The following is an 18,389-nucleotide window of genomic DNA, read 5'->3' as shown; positions in this document are numbered from 1 at the left end:
TTAGGGTGGCAGAGGAGTGGCCCAGGGTCTTCAAGTCGTTTCAGAGCAGAAGGAGCACTGCTTCTGACGGGGACTCGAGGAAGCCCAAACACTGGAATTCAGGAAAAATAGAGAATCCGTGTCCAAAAAGGCTGCCGTGCAGCGCGATGGTCAGTGCAGACGTGAGCAGGTGCGGGGGGGGGGGCTGCCCCCAGGGCTGGTGCAGCTCCCCCGTTCGCTGCTTCTGGCCCCCCACGCTGGCACTGCCAGGGCCCCGGGCCCCGACCCGAGAAGAAGAGACCCAGCGGGGAGAGCCCCGCTGCCACCAGCACGTCCGGGTGTCGTCACGTGGAGAAGGACGTCCCTGCGTGGTGCCCAAAGGACGTCCCTGTGCACGTCCCTGCGTGGTGCCCAAACCGTCCCGGGAGGCTGGGCCCCTGCGTGGGCCCGGCCAGGCCTGGGGTGAGGCCCGAGAGGGAGGGGGCGTTTCTAAGGGTTTGCAGCCGGCGCCGCTCAGTATCGGTACCATTTTGGCTTCAGGCAAACCTGCGCTACCAGGCACTGTCGGCCAGAGATGGGGAAGGTTTAGTTGATTTTCAGGACTACAGGATCATTTCTGAATCCCCATAACATTTTAATTTATTTGTATACATAAACACAGGCTCTTTCTAGAGAGAGGAAGAGCTTTTCCCAATTGCGAAAAAGAGGCCAAGATTCTGAACAGCACAGACTCCTTTCTGAGATTATATAGTAGGTTGTCAGAGCTTTTCTTCTGTGTCACGCCCGGTGGCAGGCGGTTCCACCACAGCCCTGACGGGGATCGTGGAATGCGCACGCAGGGGTGTTTTAACGTGCGCTTTGCTGCGGGTAGTGGCGCAGCCACTCTCAGAAGCTGTCTAGAGATGTCTCGTCTCTGAAGACTGAGAAGTCAGTCCGGCTGGGCGTGGGCGAGCTGCCTGTCTGTCCATGTGCCTCCCTGTTGTTTGGGGGGGGTGGGCTGGCGCTCACAGTGGCATGCAGACTTCAGACAGATCTTAGCTCTTGGTCTGTTCTGGGTGAATTAAACTATTTAATTATTTGGAAATGTGCTCCTGACTTAGGTAGAAGTACATATTTTCTAAGTGGAAGACAGTGATGCTGGTGATCATAATAATAAGCCTTTTAGCTTTTAGTGCAAAGTATCTTTCCTCTCTTCCCAGTAAGGTGATCATCAGTACCTGTCATTGAGGTAGGTCGGCAGTGGTTGAATGTTGCCAGTTTCTGCAGTTCAGTCTCGTATTTGGAAAAGAGGGTTTATTTTTTGAAAAAAGGTGCAAAGATGTCAGTCAAGGGGAGCAGAGCTCAGACTCTAAGACAGCTCTCACTCCCCTCGTCGACTGCCGAGAGCCAGCGCGGCCCTGAGCTGGGAGCCTTAGTGGGAGCTGGTGCTCTCTTGACTGGTACCTGAGGGGCAAACCGCGTAGCAGCTCTCCCTCCGTCCGGCAGCCTACTGTGCTGTGTGGCACGTGGCGGGAAGGGAGCTCACACCTTCACTTCGTTGTGGAATCATCCAAAGGGAGTAAGAGCTAGAAGTGTCTTTTCTCAAGGAAGAGCGTGGTATTTTCGAAATCCAGATTCCATCTGTGAATCGTAGAGTGTGTGATATAAGCAGTTAGTTTCTCGTTTGCTCCTAATTGAGCAGTTTTGTATTTTTGGACGAAATAAGTTTAGATGAGTTCTTCTGATTCTTGAGGTAAGAGCTGCTACAGCGCTGGCCGCATGGCGTGGCGCTGTCGCTGTCACGTTGGGGCGTTGCGGTGCCCCCAGTGCCCTGCAGCCCTGCAGCCATGTGGCCAGAAGACAGAAAAGAGCACCGAGGGCCTCTGGAGGTCGGATCAGAAAGAAAGGCTGGCGCTGCGGGGGCCGCGCTTGTGCTGTGAGGCCGGCCCTCATCTGCGCCCCCGCCCCGGCTGGTGGCCGAGCAGCGCAGCGTTTGCTCTTGGGAAACAGCCCCCAAGCCCGCCAGCAGGAGGCCCTTCAGGGCTGCAGCGCAGAGGGCCTGGGCCGGAAGCTTGGGACCGAGAACAGTCTCTGTCCCGTGACACAGGAGGACTCTCTGAGGCTCACTCTGTGTGCAGGAGAAGCTACCTGACAGCAGTAAGACCAGGTTACTGGGCCTTCCTCGCCCTGGCAACCTTAGATAAGTGAAATCATCAAGAAGATTCTTCTGCTTCTGGGTTTTGTATCTGACGGAAGAGGAAAAATCCGGTGTCTGCTACACCGCTTTCAGAAAACAGGCAGACGCTGCTCGCTGCTGCCTGTGGCCTGGTCCAGTCCTGGTCCAGTCCTGGTGGGTGATGTGCCCCAGACTGTCTGAGTGGTCTGGGTTTATTAAGATGGAGAGTACTTATCTCATAGGCTCTTGCTTTTCTGGACGTACTTCAAGGACTGGATGTGTGGCTGTGTGCGTTCACTGTAGGCCTTTGGACAGATGCTAGTCTAACAGGAAACGGCCGCATGTGTGAGCACTTTTAAAGGGCGGTGTGGTACCATCAGTAGTTCTTTCTGACTGTCCTGCTTCACTAGTCAGAGGCCCACACACAGCAGACGGCTCCTGACCACTGAGCACACTGAGTCCTGTGCTGCTCCGTCCAGCACGTCCCCGTGGTGGCAAGGCCCCACCTGCCACTTTGCTCATTGCCCCGGAAGCACTTGGCAAGTCACTGAGATGCTTGAGAGCGATCGGACTCTGGAGGGTAGGAGTGGCTGAGAAATCCGAGTTCTCCCGAGGCTGCAGGGAACACAGAGCCGTCCCTCCTCCTGGGGCAAATGTGAGGACCAGCTGTGAGTTCTCCATCCTCGCACTCTTCACTGGCTGGATCTAGCTTCTTCATGAACGCGTTTGGTTTTTACTGTACAGTGGTTAACTACTAAAGGTTTAATTTAAGATGCCACTTAGTACTCAAACTTAAGCACAAAATGTGACCAAATCGTGCTGACGGCTGCCGTAGGCACAGCGGCCCCTCACTGTGGCCCAGCTGCACAGCTGACAAGCTGAATCAGCCCCAGCGGTCAGCAGGCGGTAACTGCCCCTCCAGGCGGTGGGGTCCTTGCTAAAGGACCTCCTTTGTGAGAAGCACTGCTCTTGTGAAGAGCGAGGTGAGGGCCCCGTGGACACTCACGGGATGAGAAGACAGGAAAGTAGCGCTCCAGGGGCGCCCGCCCCTGCCTCTCACAGCAGGTTTAGAGAGAAGACTAGGTGGCTGCTGGGCCCGGCTTGGAGGGTGGAAATGCTGCTCAGGGCAGCGGCTCAGTGAAGCGCTGGTTTTGGGCAGATTACATGGGTAGGTAAGAAAAACTGGCAGGGAGGTAGAATTAGTTTTAGCGATCCAGGTGTCAGCCTGGACTCGAATGTTACATTCAATCTGATGAACATTATTTGGTCTTTTTTTGCTTTTAACCTGTTTCTCTGTTGTCTTCTCTTAGAGTTTACAGATGCTTCCCCAGCAGCGGAAAGCCATCGCCAAGTTCAAGGAACCAGCCCACGCGTTAGCATTTCAGCAGAAATTCCACAGGTAGCCGTGCGTGCCCTGGTGCAGACGCGGGGAGAAGGCGGGAGAGCCTCTGCCTGTGGCCTGCCCTCTGCCAGAGTGCTGTTGCGTCACGCGTCTGGGTGCCTGCCTGTCACTGCGGAAACTCCGGGGTGCGGGCAGAGGGCGTGGAGACGGGCGTGCGTCCTTTTGTGACGCGTGTGGTTGCCCCTTGCTTGGATGTCGGCCTTCCCGTCAGTCTGCGTTTTATGTAATGGGTTCTGTTCGTCAGGGCCCCGTTCTGCCTTCGCTTTCTCCTGCCGTGGTGAGCTGACTGCTGTGTGCTGAGTTAGCTTAATGGTCCTTGTTTCTTTAAATTTCCACAGGCATATGATAGATTTGTCCCACATAAACGTGGCCCTGATTGTTGAGTGATTTCTGGCAGGAGAGGCTGCCCTTAACGCCGCACACACGTGGTGGAGTTTCTCCGTGGAAGCTGCCGGCGCAGAGTCCCCACGCGCCTAGGCCTCTCCGCCCTCGGTCCTGCGTGACTTGCCCGGAGCGCCCGGCGGCCAGCACTGGCTCCAGGAGGGCTGAACCTCCGGGACGTGGTGGACCGGGGCTGGTGTTAGAGTGCTGCGAAGTCTGCCGCCACCACAAAGGACTACAGTTCTCGTTCTCTTTTGTTTCCAAAGTGCTTCCAGTGCATGGCGACGTTGTTCTTTGTGACCTTACTGTGTGGTCGATTTCAGTGGCTTAGGTTCAGGAACGAGCATTAACGTCACGAATTCTCAGTATTTCTCACAGCAAAGAATATTTGATAATGGTTGCACTTATCTTCAGTGCAGGCTAGACAAGCATTTTCTCAGCCAGGCTTCACTTGTGTTCTTCTGAGAAAGCCCTCAAAGGCTCTTGTAAAAACGTAGATTAAAATTCGGGTGATTATGATCGACAGTCGCATATCCTGGAAAGCAGGGTATGAGGGTGGTTGGGAGTGGTGCCAATTGTGTGGCCGATTCTGCTTCTTGTAAATATTCCAAAAGCACCAACTGTATGTCCCTAGTTCCGAAGGGAACACCCCTTTTTGCACTCTTTCCGAATGAGGCGGAGATGCTGGCAGGGCCACCACGTGCCCGGGCTTAGAGCAGGGGTGGGGGGCGCGCTCGCTCGCCGCCCTGGCCGGGCCCCCTCCTAGGCCGGCCGCGCCGCGCACCTGCCAGGTGAGGTGGGGGGACGGCCCCAAGTGCTGACAGACCTGTTGGGTTTCCCCTCTTTGCACATGCACGTCACTAGCTCTGTGACACATGGGACGTTCTCTGGGGACCTGGTTAGCACTGCTTAGGTTAGCTTTCTCTTTTTTTGGAAGGCCTTTGAGCAGGGGCCGTGCTGTCCTTCAGTGGACCCAGGAGCCGGGTGGCGTTTGTGCTGGCGGGGTGCTGTCCGCAGCGTGTGGCGTGAGAGCAGCCGTAGCGATTGAGCTCTGGTTAGGCTCCTCCAGGTGAGACTCTCCCTCCCCGTAGAGCCATCTTAGTAAAATCCGTTCTGGGCAAACACTGGAAAAAAGTGCCTTATTGTATTTCTGCTCGTGAAAGAGTTTCACTATTTTGGATTTATTCTAAAGTGGACCTAAACTATTTGAGCAAACGATAGTGGGGCATACTCAGCCTTTTAAGCTATATTTTATACCTAAGATTTCATGGCCGATTTATTAACAGAACGAAGGGAAAGACAAGCCTCTGCTCACCGAGTGCCTCTGGTGAGCCCGCCGAGGGCCGGACGTGGCCAGGAGCTGTCCGCAGCAGGCGTCCCTGTCTCTCGGCCTTCCCGTGGGAGCTGAGACACAGGTCTTGTGGACTTGTGTCTTATGTTCACAGTTGAAGTTTTGTGTGACTGTGTGAAATTAATTTGCCGGAGCTAGAGGAGAGTATTTTAGACCCTGTGAGACTATCTGTAGCCTTGATTCCAGAACGGCATTGTGTGCCTAGCGTGGGCCTGGCAAGTGGAGGTGGCTGTCGGTGGTTGCTCTTCTGAAGATTTCTGCCTTAGGAAGCTGTAGGCACTCGTAGAACGTGCTGGAACACCCTCCCGCTGAGGTGCCTGGCCACCCGGCCACCCGGGTTCCAGAAGGCCCCCGACTAACCCTCGGAGGACAGTGTCGTGTGCCGTCCCTGCCTCCAGATGCTCAGCAAGCTGACCGATGGTCAGCGCGGGGCACCTTCCTCGGCTGCTTGGCCCGCGCGGCCGCGGTCCCCCGTTCCCGTGGGTGCGTGCAGATGCCTGTAGAGTGAAAAGCGTAGTTTCTTTGGCTCCGTCCACAGAGAGTGGCATGGAGATGCCGAGTGGAGTGGCCTGTAGGCTTTAGTTAGGAGGGACCCAGGCCACTTGCCCACACCGGGCAGCAGCAGGGCTCGCAGTTAACGGACTTCTTTCACCATTGAGGACTTAATGATGCGATCAAATGACTAACAAATTTTTACCACTTTCTGAAGTTGTCTGAGTGTGCTGTGGCTCTGAAATTGAAAATTCGCACGTTGTCCCTGAGAGTAGCCATTCAGACGTGCTTCTTTCTAGTCTTGATAAGGAGCCCGTCCTGTCTGGGCCCCGCTGCTCAAGGCAGACCTCCTGGCCGCTTCCAGGTCTGCTCTTGGCATTGTCCGAGTGTGACATGGGCGCCCTGGGACGTGTGTGTTCTGTAACTGTCCGCACACACAAGCAAGCTTTCTCTTGATACGTTCTTGAAAGAGCATCGAATCGAACTGGGCCTTTCAGAAAGGACTGTGTAGAAAGGTCCCATGCAGTCGGCCCCCTGACGCACGTGGTCCCTGGGCTCGGGCTCTGTGAGTGCCAGCTGGGACCGGTAACAAAGGCTTAGTTTCCTTGGAGGAACCTGTGGAAAAGGAAAGAAGCAGAATTAGAAAGTAACGTTCCTTCCACTTCTGGTGCACTTCTCGCAGTGAAGTCAGACCACCGTAAGCTGAGCCCTCTTGGAAGATCTGTTGCAACCATTATCTTTGTTCTTTATTTATCATGCATTTAAAATGAGATGCAGAAGCATTTAACATACTGTGTAAATATGGACCTTTTAAAATTAAAATGTTATTGGAAATGCTTTCAATTCAGCAACATCTTAGCAATTTGTTAGTTCTTTTGTGTTGTCTTATCAGAGTTTAATGGACACAGTTCCATAATTGTTGATGTGTTTGTGTGTATATTCGATTTTTATAAAGATGGTAGTAAGTCAATACATTTATCCTGACCTGTGTATTATTTGTTCCCAAATTCAAGAAGCCAGTAAATACCAGTCTGTGTCATGAGGTAGATACTGTAGGTGGTTATATGCAGCTGAGTTACTTTTTCTTTCTGCATTATCTTGTTTTGATTTTATGCTGTAATGTGAGCTCACCTAGCTGATTCTCTGGGCATAACCTTGCATTACCTTTGGTCTGGCCACATCTGTTAAGTCCTTACGTTGATAGTCTTCTAGGGGAAATCTCTCTTTTTTCCAGAAGAAATGTTGAGGGTCCCCCTTTGGGGACAGGCAGCATCCTAGGGAGGTGCCTGCGCCCTCTCCCCCCGGGGAGGGGGAGGGGAGGGTGGGGGAGGGACTTCATCATAACTCTTCCTCATCTGGGTTCCTTCTCATGATTGTAAAGGTCCTGGATAAATGATTATTTATGCTTCATTCTGTAGCGTGTTTGCATGGTGACAGCTTAGATCCTGCACCGAGGGGTCTTTTTTTAAAGAGCATTTTGCTGAATTATGCAAGTAGGCCTTGTTGCTGGAAGGAGGCTGGGAGAGTTGTCCAGGGTGAAGGGGAAGGAGCGGTGGACGTGGGCGAGGAGCGGTGGTGGAGAGCGAAGGGGGTGCCAGGAGTTGGTGTCGGTAGCGAGCTGCCCTCAGCGCGCTGGCTCCGGAGGGCAGTCAGCGGCCCAGTGGAGAAGCACGCGGGCGGGTGGGCACACGGTGGCCTCGGTAGATGTCTGCGGGACGCCGCTGGCCAGAGGATGGGGGCCCGGTGGAGCGCGGACCTCAGACAGAGGAGGCCCCGCAGCTGGTGCGGAGGGCGGATGAGACCCGAGGCCGGCTTTGTGTTGGGAACCGAACACTTCCTTTCTTTTTTTTTTTTCTTTTGGCTTGTGGTTTTTGTTTTGTTCCGTTTTTTGTTTTTGTTTTTTGTTTTGAATTTTATTTCTTTGTTGTTTAACTGAAGGTAAGCTCAGTGTGCTTGTGACTGACAGGGACCCTACAGAGAAGTCAGGTTTTGGTGGCGGCCTGTGTGCAGAGCACCCGGGGCTGTTCCGGGGGGCTGTGGAGCCCTCGAGCCCCCCTTGCTTCCCTCCCTTAGCTTCCCAGAAAGACAGCGTGCCCGGTGGTCCAGAACCACGTAGGGCCTGTTGCCCTCGGCAGGTGGCTTCGGGCCGGCCGGCCGGCCGTGTCTGTCCGCAGGGTAGAGCTGCTTCACTTCAGGCAGGCGAGCGCCGCCCCCGCAGCCCCACCACAGCCCTGCACCTCGTCCTTTGTTTGTGTAGGGGTGGGGGGCTGAAAGGTATTGTTGATTCTTCACAGGTTTTTAAGTGACAGTTTTCTCAAGGGGATTAACCTTAATTAGCAGAGGGAGGGGGTGTCGATACCTCCCACCCCCCACGGAGGAGACGCAGGCGCTCACACCGGTTAGAGGGAAAGTTTAGCGATTTTACTGTATTTAATGAGCATTTCAGTTAACCTTCCAACTGTTTTTAAAACTGAGTCAAGTGTTGCTTTGGACGTTGGTGACTATGAACTCCCCGAAGGCGGTCAGCCTTGATCTACTCCTGAATCCTAAGGATTTTGTGTAAGGTTTTTTTGCAACCTACTTAATTTTCCTCATTTTGAAGTGCCCGTGGTTTTACGTGCTAAAACCAAACAAAACTCACTGATTCATATTGGATCCCAGGGGTACCTTCTTCTGCAGCGTGTGGCTGGGAAGGACCATTGGTTTACACGTGTAACCTGCCCTTTCTGGAGAATGTTTAAAAAACCTTAACTCTCTTTTCTGTGCCATGTTTTGGTAGGAAATCTTCCCGTTAAGAAGATGGGCAGGCAGGACGGGTGTTTTTATTGAAAAGTTGCTACTTTCTTTTACTTCCAATAGACAAAAATGTAAAAAGGTCTTCATGTGGGTGTTCTGCTGTGTTTTATTTCACTAATTTTGGAAGGTATGTAGAAGAATATAGGCCCTTTAAAAAGGAAACATCATGTAGTTTTTAACTTTTAGTATTTTCCACTGAGTGGACAGACAGCTGTCCTGCTTTAATACATTCTGTATGTAGTGGTTTAGTAGACTCTGGGACGTGGGTCTCTTAACCTTCTTTCAGCGTGATTTTCTTTTAAACTCTTTTTCATTTAAGGGCACGTAGTGGAACGTGATTTGTGAAGGACTGTTTAAATTTCATGCACCCGCAGTGCCGTCTCAGAGTATATAATTCTAGGTTTTTAAAATAACACGTGCACAACACGTTCATGCTGTTGACTGAAGAGCCAATAATCGCTTGTTTTTATGATTCAGCTTTGCTTTTCACAGGCATGGGATCCAGAATTGTTTTTCCTCTGTGAGGATTTTAACTCTGAGGCTTTCATCCCGCTGTTTAATTTTCAGGTTCACCAGCAACATGGTCCAAAATCTGATTTTTTCCTTTTTCATTTTGGAGCTAGTTCCCTTTGCTGGGCGTTCCCAGCCCCGTCCTGCTCCTGCTGCTGAGTGGCTGGGCCGCCAGCCCGGCTCCCACACCCTCCTTCCTTCCCTGGGCCTTCCCCACACACCTCCCCCCGCCCCCCCGCCCCCGTCGTTGGGTCCCTCCCGTCCCCAGAGGCCTGCCTTCTTCCCCCGTCCTTCCCTGGGGTCCCTTCTCTCCTCCCACTCCTCCTGGGGCAGTGATGGCTGCTCCAGCTGCTCTGTCCAGCGTCAACATTCACAGCTGCACTCGGGGCTGCCGGTGTCAGGTCTGTGCCGCGGCCACAGCGCGGTTGCATCTAAGCCTTTGCCTTGACAGGTTTTACTGCTGGTTTGTCCCTCCAGGCCTTTGGTTGGCGACAGTGACATCTGGACTCTGTTGTTTTGCAGTCTGCCCAGGAGTGGCGCTCCGTGGGAGCAGCGTCCCGCAGCCTCTAACCGCCCTCTGTTCTCACCTTCCTTTTGCAGGAGCTCCCTTGCGTGAGTTCAGGCTAGCGCAGGCCTTACTGCGCTGGGACGCGCCGGCCCGTTTGACCTTGTTGCGCTGGCTGACTGTGACCTTCCTAACCTTAGTGCTAGGCGCCCTGACTGGAGTCCACGCGGTTTGTGGGCGGTGCGTTGCGAGTTCAGAAGTGGGAGATGGTGAATTGCTCTCTGCTGGGTTGACCTACTCCTGTTTTCTGCCAAACACACGCCGCGTACGTGTGCGGGAAGCGCTGTGCCTTTTGTTCCCCGCTCTTCCCTTTGCTCTAATCACTGTGACAGCGCCCTCAGGAACATTTGTGAAGCGCACTTGCGACATGTTACAGGACATGAACAAATGTACTCTTGTGTGTATCATGTGTGTGATTCCGTGCTGAAAACTGTGCTTTGGACTGTGTTGTAATTGAAAGACGTGTTAATAAAACATCTTCTCATTTCCACTTCTGTTCTGTAGCTTTTATTTTCTCCCACTACGTCCCACCCGCGGGGACGAGAGCGCTGGGCCCGCTCCTCGGAGGACAGGGTCATCTTTCCCCGGGCCCCGCCCTGGTCGGCCCTTGGCCTCCAACAGCTGCCAGTCGATGGCGCATTTGAAGGTCAGGGTGACTGCTTGCCTTCCTCGCGTTCCGTGGCCTCCTGAGTCTGAGCTGACCAAGCAGACAGCGTCACTGTGTTTTGTTGGAAGTAGGGGATTTCACATTCTCTTTTTAACTTTTTAAAGCATCACAAATAATTGTTTACGGTTTTCAAAGGGAATTTGTATGACACTGACTGTAACACCGGGCACAGAGACGCTCAATCGCCTGGCCTTCCTTCTGCCTCCACCCTGGACTTCCCGGCTCTGCCGTGCACACCTGTGTCCACTTTCCATTTTAGGGGTCCTCAGGGTTCCTCGTGTTGCTGCAAATTGCTCATAAGTCGTGGTCTGTTTTGAAAATACTTAAAAAAATAAGGCAATGCCCCTACCCCAAACATTGTCAAAAGAGGAGAAGCAGCCCAGGTGCCCCCCACCCGCTTCCCGCCCGCTCCCAAGGCCGGGCTGCCCCCGGCTGGGGCCCAGGCTGCCCTCAGGTCCAGGCGGGCAGCACTCCTGCTTCGCCTCGGAGACCACCTTTCTCACCTGTGAGGAGGGGCTCGCCTCTGACAGCAGGTGCTCCGCCGCGGAGCCAGGCCCGCTCTCCGCGTGGCACCACTGTGCTTCCAGCCACGCTGGCAAAATGGTCGCATGCGGGGTGGAGGGGGCCGTCTTCTTACAGGAGGCTCGCTCCACCCAGACACACCCCTGCCTCACGAACAAAAACGCGACTGACCTAAAGGTGGCCCGTATCCTGACCACTGCTCTCCCATGGCAAGGATGAGAAGTCAGTCCTTTAAGGAAGAAAGAAGGCGAGAAAAGAGGCTGGTTTGGGGGGAAGCAGACTGAGAAGGAAGTGATGTATCAGAGGTCAGTGGGTCTGATCAGTTTCTCAGATATAAATAAGAATCTGAAAATACGTAGTGATTAAAGTCAAAGCTGTTTTCCTTCCATTTTAACCCAGTTTCCATGGGTAAGTCATTCTTTCTCTCAGGCCTGGCCCTTGCTCTGGGTGAGGGTTCCTGGGAGATGAGCTGAGCGCACCTGCAGATGTCAGGCGGAAGGTGGCCTCCTCTGAACTGGGGAGATTCCTTGTGAACAGCTCCTTGTGTGGAGTCCGGGGTCTGCACACCTTGTGCCCACGGGCGCCCCGGGAGGGGGCTCTGGGAGTGTCTTCCCAGGGCGCCCGCAGGAACGGGTGTGTGTGAGGGGCTGGAGCCCCCTCGCAGACGGGGGCGTGGAGGTTCTGTGTGCATCTGTCGCAGCCGCCGCCCTGGTCGTGCCCATCACGGGTTTGCCTGGCGTTCGCCAGGCTCCTTTATCCAGAGGCTTCCTTCCACATTTTGAAGAAAGTTACAGTCAAGTCTGAAGGGGAAAGTAAGTCGTCCCGGAGTTCTCTAGGCGAGCACAGGGCTTCCTAACTGTGGCTCCGAGAAAGAAAAGCACAGGAACAGTGCGCCTCGAGGCGGGGCTCCTGGGTCAGGAAGCGACGGGCCAGCGGCCCCGCGGCCCCGCGCCCGGAAGTGCCGGTTCTCGCGGCCCTTCGGTGCCGCCTGCGGGCGGGCAGGGCGGGAGGCCGAGAGGCCTCTGCGGTTAACCAGGACACAACCCTGCGCAGCGGTGCGGCCCCCCTCCCCCGAGTCGCTTCTCCGGTTCTCGGACCAGGTCCCCACCAGACTTGTGTCTGGGTGATAACGGGGGCAGGACAGCATCCAGGCCCCTCGCAGGCCTGCAGTCGAGGCGGATGGAGAGGTGCGGGGAGGGCCTGGGGCGTCCTGGGGGCGCAGAAGCCGGGCTCAGCCCCTGCACCCCACGGCCTTGAGCTGTGCTGGGTGGACCCAGCCTCAAGATTAGGGTGGGGCAGGGGAGGGGAGACCAAGAGCAGAGGTTTGGGTGAAGGACAGACCCACCGGGGCTGGGGGTTCAGCGGCCCTGCTCTGCAACCCCCGTGGGGGCTCCAGCACTGGTGACCCTGAGTGGGGAGGGGTCCTCGGGTGGATGTGGCTAGTGGTGGCCGGGCAGTGGGCGCCAAGGACCCCAAGATTGCAGGGAGGCCCTGCCCCTCAGCTTCGGGCTGGGAGCACCAGCCTGCCAGAGCACCTCACAGCTGCCGCCACGATGCTGGGCTCCTGGGCCCGGCTCCAGCCTCGGTGCTACGCAGCCAGGACGGCACAGCCTCAGGGCCTGGCCCGGCCAGAGCCGCAGCCCAGGCCCACCCGGCTGCGTGGGCCTGCGTCCTCTGTGATGGCCGGTCCGCAGTCCTCCATCTCTCCTCAGCCCGCGGGCCTGGACAGAGGGCTGGGTTTCCACTCCCTACCCGGTGCCAGGCTCTGCGTGGCCAGGGACCCCTCTCCCAGGGCTACTTGCCTGAGACCCGCATCTTTGGAAGAACCGGAGGTGGGGCTCCACCACCCATGGCCCGCCTGTGGCCGCATCTCCCCAGGGTCACACCCCCCCAGGGTCCCCTCCTCCCTGATGGCTGACCTAACACTTCTTTCTCTCCACCGTCACTTCTGTCGTTAATCTTGGGGAGTGTCTTTGCCACAGTATGAGCTTTCTGAGATGGAGACCCTCAGTCCCTAGACTTCCTCTCCCCCTCAGCTGCCCCCACCCCCCGTCCCCGGCCCAGCAGTCGCCAGGAAGTACCACCTTCGCCGGTGTGGACACCCCCTGGGCTCCAGCTCTGCCCGCTGCCCCGGAGCCAGCCCGTCCGCACCCGTCCCGGACCTCCACGCCGCAGCCCCAGCTCCTTTTACTGCTGCTCGCCCAGGGCAGACTACCTCCGGCTGGCCCTGGAGTGGTAACCCGCCCCCGGGGCACTTCCAACGCCCTCGCTTTCTCTCCCCACCTTGACGCTCACTTGGCAGGACTCCAGCCTTGCATCCCAGCTCTGACCGGGGTTGGAAAGACGGGCAGCCACGCGGGCTGGTCTACTTCGACTTCACAAAGATGAGCCCCGAAGGCTGCCGGGAAACGCTCTGCGTCTCAGGGGAGTATTTTGTCGCCTTGCTTCACAGCGCCAACAGCCTCTCCCCGCTCCCATTTCAATACTAAAACAGAAGCACTCAGAAGAGAACGTCCACACCCCCTCGTCCCCACGTCTCCCAGCCCGCCGCCTCGTGCATCTGCCTGGGCCGCCCGTCCCCCTGTGACAAGAGGTGAGCATCCTGCTGCCTCCGAGCTGCCTCCTGCTCCCCACCCCCCAAATGGGAGACCTGGCACCAGCAAGTATCTCTTCTCACTCCTGAATTCGGTCTGTACTGGACCTTTCCCGTGAGCAACAAACATGCAGTGACAGCCTCCATCAAAACGTCCTCCCTTGACCCTGTGACAACTTTCAGCTATTAATGCTGAGTTTCCCCACGTCTGCAAAACTCACTGAGAGAGTTCTCCTTTCTTGCTGTCTCCGTTTTCTCCTTTAGAGATCCTCTCTTGAATCCGTGCCAATCTGGCTTTTGACTCCCAATGTTTGTCCAAAGCTTTTCTTGCCAAGAATGCTCCTGGCCTCCATGTCGCGAAATTCAAGGATCCAGCCCCAGGGCTCATCCCAGTCTACCAGCAATCCCAGGACCATGGGTTAGCAGCCTGGTTTCCTCTGAGACCTTGAGCAAAGCAGAGTGTTTACAGGCTGCAGTGGTGGGAGTTGCCTGCCGAGATAAGCCAGATCCTGCTAGAAGGATGGCTTTGGAGGTATCTCGGCATCAGACGATGGTTCCCCTCCTGCCTCCAGTTTGCGGGTGAGAGAGGGGTGATGCTTGATGTCGACCTGAGTGCCTGGAACGGCAGGTGGGTGATCTCTGCCCAAGTCCTGTCGGGGCAGAGAAATGGCCAGAGCAGACCTGTAGCTCTCCGGGGTTGGGGGCCGGGGTGCCCCCAGGTGAGAGCCCTCCCTGGTCAAGGAGAGACACAGCACTGAGGCCTGAGGGCCGACAATTGCAGACCTGGAGTCTTGAGAGCAGCCTCTATGGTCGTTCTGGGCCAGCCCTCTCGTTTTACAGACGGAAGGGCCGCTCGGCGTTGGGAAGAGCCTGGAGGGGGATGACCGTCAGCTTCCACCCTCGCTTTCCCGGAACCACTAGGAGGGACACCAGGACTCCTGCGCTCAGCGCCAGCCCGGCCTCCCTGCGACCGACCAACCGTGGCGGCCGGAGGGACGCCTTCCGCGTCTCCGCCCTGCGCCCCGGCGGCGTGCGGGCCGTCCTCCCAGCTGCGGCCCGTGCGCTGACTCCCCGGGCCCCTGGAGGGCAGGGGCCGCGCTCTTGCCTGCTCTGAAGCAGGAGAGTGGAGCCCACGGCACGTGCCCTGATGACCGTGCGGAGGGGGCGGTGAGAGGCGCCTCCCTGGCCCACAGGCTCCCGCGCGCCGCCCTGGCCGGGAGACGGCGGCGGGGCCCGCGGCCTGGTGTGCGGCTGCTGCTGACCTGTGGGGCGAGGGCCGCCAAGAGCATGGCGACATACAGACGCCGCTCAGGGTGACCTCCATGTTTTGGGAAATACCCCCCTTTTTGGTTGAGAATATGAAATTATGTTAACCTCCCCTCCGCGTCTGACATTGCCAGCTGTTTCCTTCTGTCCTCCTCGGCTTCAGGGGGCTCCTTCCCATGTGGGGTGAGCCCCACGTGCCTGCCTCTGCTGAGTGGGCCTGGGTCCAGGGTCCCTGCAGTGGTTCTGGGTCTCATCATCCCTTCCCCGGAAGGGCAGCTGGCACTGCGGAGGGACCTCCGTGCCAGGAAGACCCTGCTGTCCCTGCTTCTCGCCCAGAGGAAGGTCAGGAAGGCCGGGTCCCAGGGGCCTGGCAGGTGGCCGCTCACTGAGGACAGGAGGGCTGAGCCCGTTGCCTGGGCCGCAGCTCTGAGAGGGACCTGTGGCTCCAGCTCCAGCGCCCACCGACGACAGCCAGAGAGTCTGCGCCCCAGCCCTGGCTAAGAGCAGGCTTCCTGGGGCTGAGGCTAAGGCATCCATCCATAGGGACCCCTCTGTTTCCATACCCACGGCGCCCAGGAGTGCCAACTCTGGTCCCCTCCCCTTCCTGTCGCCAAGAGGGAGAATCCTGCAGGGGAAGTCGGTGACCTGGGGGACGCTCTGCGTCTGTCCTAGAATTTGTCTGTTACAGGATCAGCAGGGGACCCAGCAGACTGGGAGGTGAGCCCAGGACAGGACAGGAGCACCGGCGCCCCCCGCCCAGGGAGCTCAGTCCCTGCCAAGCGATGGAGTGCCTGAGCCCCTGGTTTCATCCGGGTGCCCATCAGCGGGGAGTGAGCCTTCCTGGGGGCGAGTGGGGATCAGGAACTGGGCCTGGATGTGAGCCGGGGAGGCTCTGTCCCCATCAACAGAGAGGGGGACCCAGGGATGTGCAGGGTGGGCTGGGGTGGGGGTGTTGGCCCCCAGCCTCCAGGGCCTGGCCTCTCCTCTCTCCTCTGCTGCCCTCAGCTTCTGTGTCGTCAGCCCCTCTGTCCATCACCTCTTGCCGCCCCCTTCCGGTGCCCCCGGGGCCCCCATGTGGCCTGTCCCAGGACCAGCTGCTCCCCCTGTTCCGTTCCTCTTGGAACCTGTCCTCAGAGAGGGATTTGATGCTTAAGAAGCGACTCAAACGTCATACCCCCGAGGCTTAGCATTTACAGTCTAAGCTCGCAGTCTCCCTGCAGAAAGGCAGGCAGCTTTCTCTCTTGCTCCTGAATCCCGGTGCCCTCGGAGGCTGGGATGCCAGCGCTGACGCAAAGTGAGGCTGGTCCCTGCCCTGCACCCCAGCCCTCAAGAGGACCCTCGGTGCCCCTCGGACTCCCTCTTGCCCTCCACCCTGCCCGCCCCTCCATCTCTCACACACACACACCACAGTCCCAACTCACACGCTCAGACACACACACACTCAGCAGTCACACCCTCAAACGCTTCACCCAGATGTGTGTGTGGTGGCCTGTGTGTCTGCTCCTTCTGGGGTGGGGAGGGGAAGCAGCGGGCCCTGGGGTGGACGCGGGGACTGGAGGCCACAGCAGGCAGGAGGGACAGGAGGGGCCCCTGGCCTCTGGGAGAGCCGCCAGCAGCCCATGGGGAGCGAGGGCCCAGGGGTGCCGCTGTCCCCGGGGATCGGGGTTGGAGGAAGCTGGGCCGGGGAGCCCAGCCTGAGGTCAGAGGGTCCCCCTGGAAGAGGTTCAGGATGAGGGAGGCTGCGCCCCTCCGCCTGGCACACTCACAGGCAAAGTATTTTTAAACTCATTTCCTGACCTAAAAAGCCTCTTTTTGTACTAAACACCTAGCCTTCGGGACAGACACTGAGCATGGCCTATAAATAGCTCCGCGGGGCGGGGGGTGCGGTGGGGGTGGGGGCTGTGGTGGCCGCTGTGGGCGTCTGGGGCGCAGAGGTGGGGCCGGCGCGGGCGGCCCGGGTGGCTGTAAATCGCAGAGCCGGGCCGCGATGAGACGGGCGCACTGGGCGGGCGCCGGGCACAGCGGCCGCGGGCAGCCCGCCGGGGCTGGGCGGCAGGCAGCGGGCGGGCCCAGCCACCAACCTCCGGCAGGATCTTTGCTCTGCAGACTTAAAAATCAGTTCACTCTCCACGATGGAAGTGTGCTCCTTGCGTTGAACTAGGAAAATACGGAAAATGGAGCAAATCTACATTTATCTAAAATGTTTCTCAAACCCGGCCCTGTTTGGCGGTGTGGACGAGCTGGCCATCACCTGTCTCAGAGAGGCCGAGACCCAATGGGGCTGCACCTCCCTGTCTTCACCTCTGACTGTGGGGGGTGGGGCCTCTCTGTGGGGGGCCTTGGAGTGCCTGGGGCTGCCTGTGTCCCCCGGGTGCTCACCATCCCTGCCCCCCTTCCTTCCTGCCTCCTCAGGCTCCAGCCGCTGTGAAGTCCAGGCCAGCTGGCAGCCAGCGGGGGTGTGGACGTGAGGGGTCTGTCCTGCTCTAGGGCAGCAGTGAGACCTGGCCCACAAGGAGGGTGGCGCCAAGCCTGGTGCTGCCTGGAGGAGGCGCCTTCCCGCTCCCTCTGTGTGGTTCTTGACCGAGCCCCGGGGTGCAGGGCAGTCACTTTAAAGCTTCTCCCACAGCCCTGGCCATTGTCCTGAGGCCGGTCAGCTGCCGGAGGGAGAGGGCAGAGTGCGTCGCAGACAGCGAGGGGGAGGCCCTGGCCGCGGGGACGCTTGTGCGCGTGGGGCTGAGCGGGCTTCTCGCCGTGGGCACGTGTGTGGGTCGGCTGTCGTGCAGAACGCGCCCCAGCGTAAGAGGTGCTGTGAACGTGGGGTCAGCAGTGGTCTGCAAGGGCTTTGTTTTTCTTCAGCTTCTCCCTTGAAAGAGAGAGACGGCTGAAAGGGGGCTTGCCTAACACGGGGCCTGCGTTTGGACGGCGCAGGGCCCTGCCCGGGGGGCCAGGGGACAGAGAGGGCTCTTTCCTCCACCCCAGTCACCCCCGGGGCAGCTCTGCGCACGCCCCAACCAGCCTGGATTCTGGGGAGAGGGGACTCCTCTTACAGCGTCTCGGGCCCCCAGTGTAGGCACGGAGGATGCCGTGGCTGGACAAAAGCCATGGTCTCTCCCACTGAGAGTGGCGCCCAGCGCAGGCGCGGCCCCGGTGAAGAAGAGCCGCCCTGCTGGTTGCTCCTGCCGCTGCTGTCGTCCCTCTGGGCTTTCTGGCACCGCCCGGCCCAGGGGCCCTCAGGGTAGAGCTGACGTAGGCCTCAGCCACCCTGCTGGGGTGGGCCCCCCGGAGATGGGCTCATAGAGAATCAGACGCCTTCACCTCTAGAACTCCCAAAGGCTGCCAGGCATCTCTGTTCCGGGCGAGGTTTGAGCGTGGGTCAGGAGTGCTCCGGCCTTGAGCAGGAGTATTTCTCAGCTTAAAGGGGCATCTCCTGTGACGGAACGGAGGCCCGGTGTGAACATCTGCCCAGCCCCCACCAGATCAAAGAGCTGGAGAGCCGCGGAGCACAGTGGCTCCCCCTACCGGTGAGGGCTGTGCGTCCTTAAAGGGGAGGCGTGTGGCTTCTCAGAGGGGACCGCCAGACCATTGTCCACATGTGCGGCCCTGGCCCCTACGAACCTTCTCACAGGTCACCCCTCCCCCAAAGGCGTGGGAAGTCGTTTCAGGCCACGGAAGCCAAATGAGGGTCCACGTGTCCAGGAAACGGCTCCTTC

At 57.9% G+C, this 18,389-nt stretch overlaps 1 protein-coding gene across 7 annotated transcripts in view; it reads left to right on the top strand.

The window, feature by feature from the left end:
• Positions 1 to 10,121, top strand: part of RBM33 (RNA binding motif protein 33) — a 104,294-nt gene extending 94,173 nt beyond the window's left edge. For all 7 annotated transcript variants that reach the window (XM_072964092.1, XM_072964091.1, XM_072964090.1 and 4 more), the window contains 2 exons: positions 3,445 to 3,533; positions 3,875 to 10,121. In XM_072964092.1, the coding sequence (XP_072820193.1) occupies positions 3,445 to 3,533; positions 3,875 to 3,923 (138 nt within the window). In that variant the 3' untranslated portion in view covers positions 3,924 to 10,121. The remainder of the gene's footprint in view (positions 1 to 3,444; positions 3,534 to 3,874) is intronic.
• Positions 10,122 to 18,389: the final 8,268 nt, after the last annotated feature.

The sequence above is a fragment of the Vicugna pacos genome, chromosome 7, assembly GCF_048564905.1.
Source record: "Vicugna pacos chromosome 7, VicPac4, whole genome shotgun sequence".
NCBI classification, from domain to species: domain Eukaryota; kingdom Metazoa; phylum Chordata; class Mammalia; order Artiodactyla; family Camelidae; genus Vicugna; species Vicugna pacos.
Note: the sequence above shows the minus strand (reverse complement) of the source record. Positions and strands in the feature narration are given on the sequence as shown.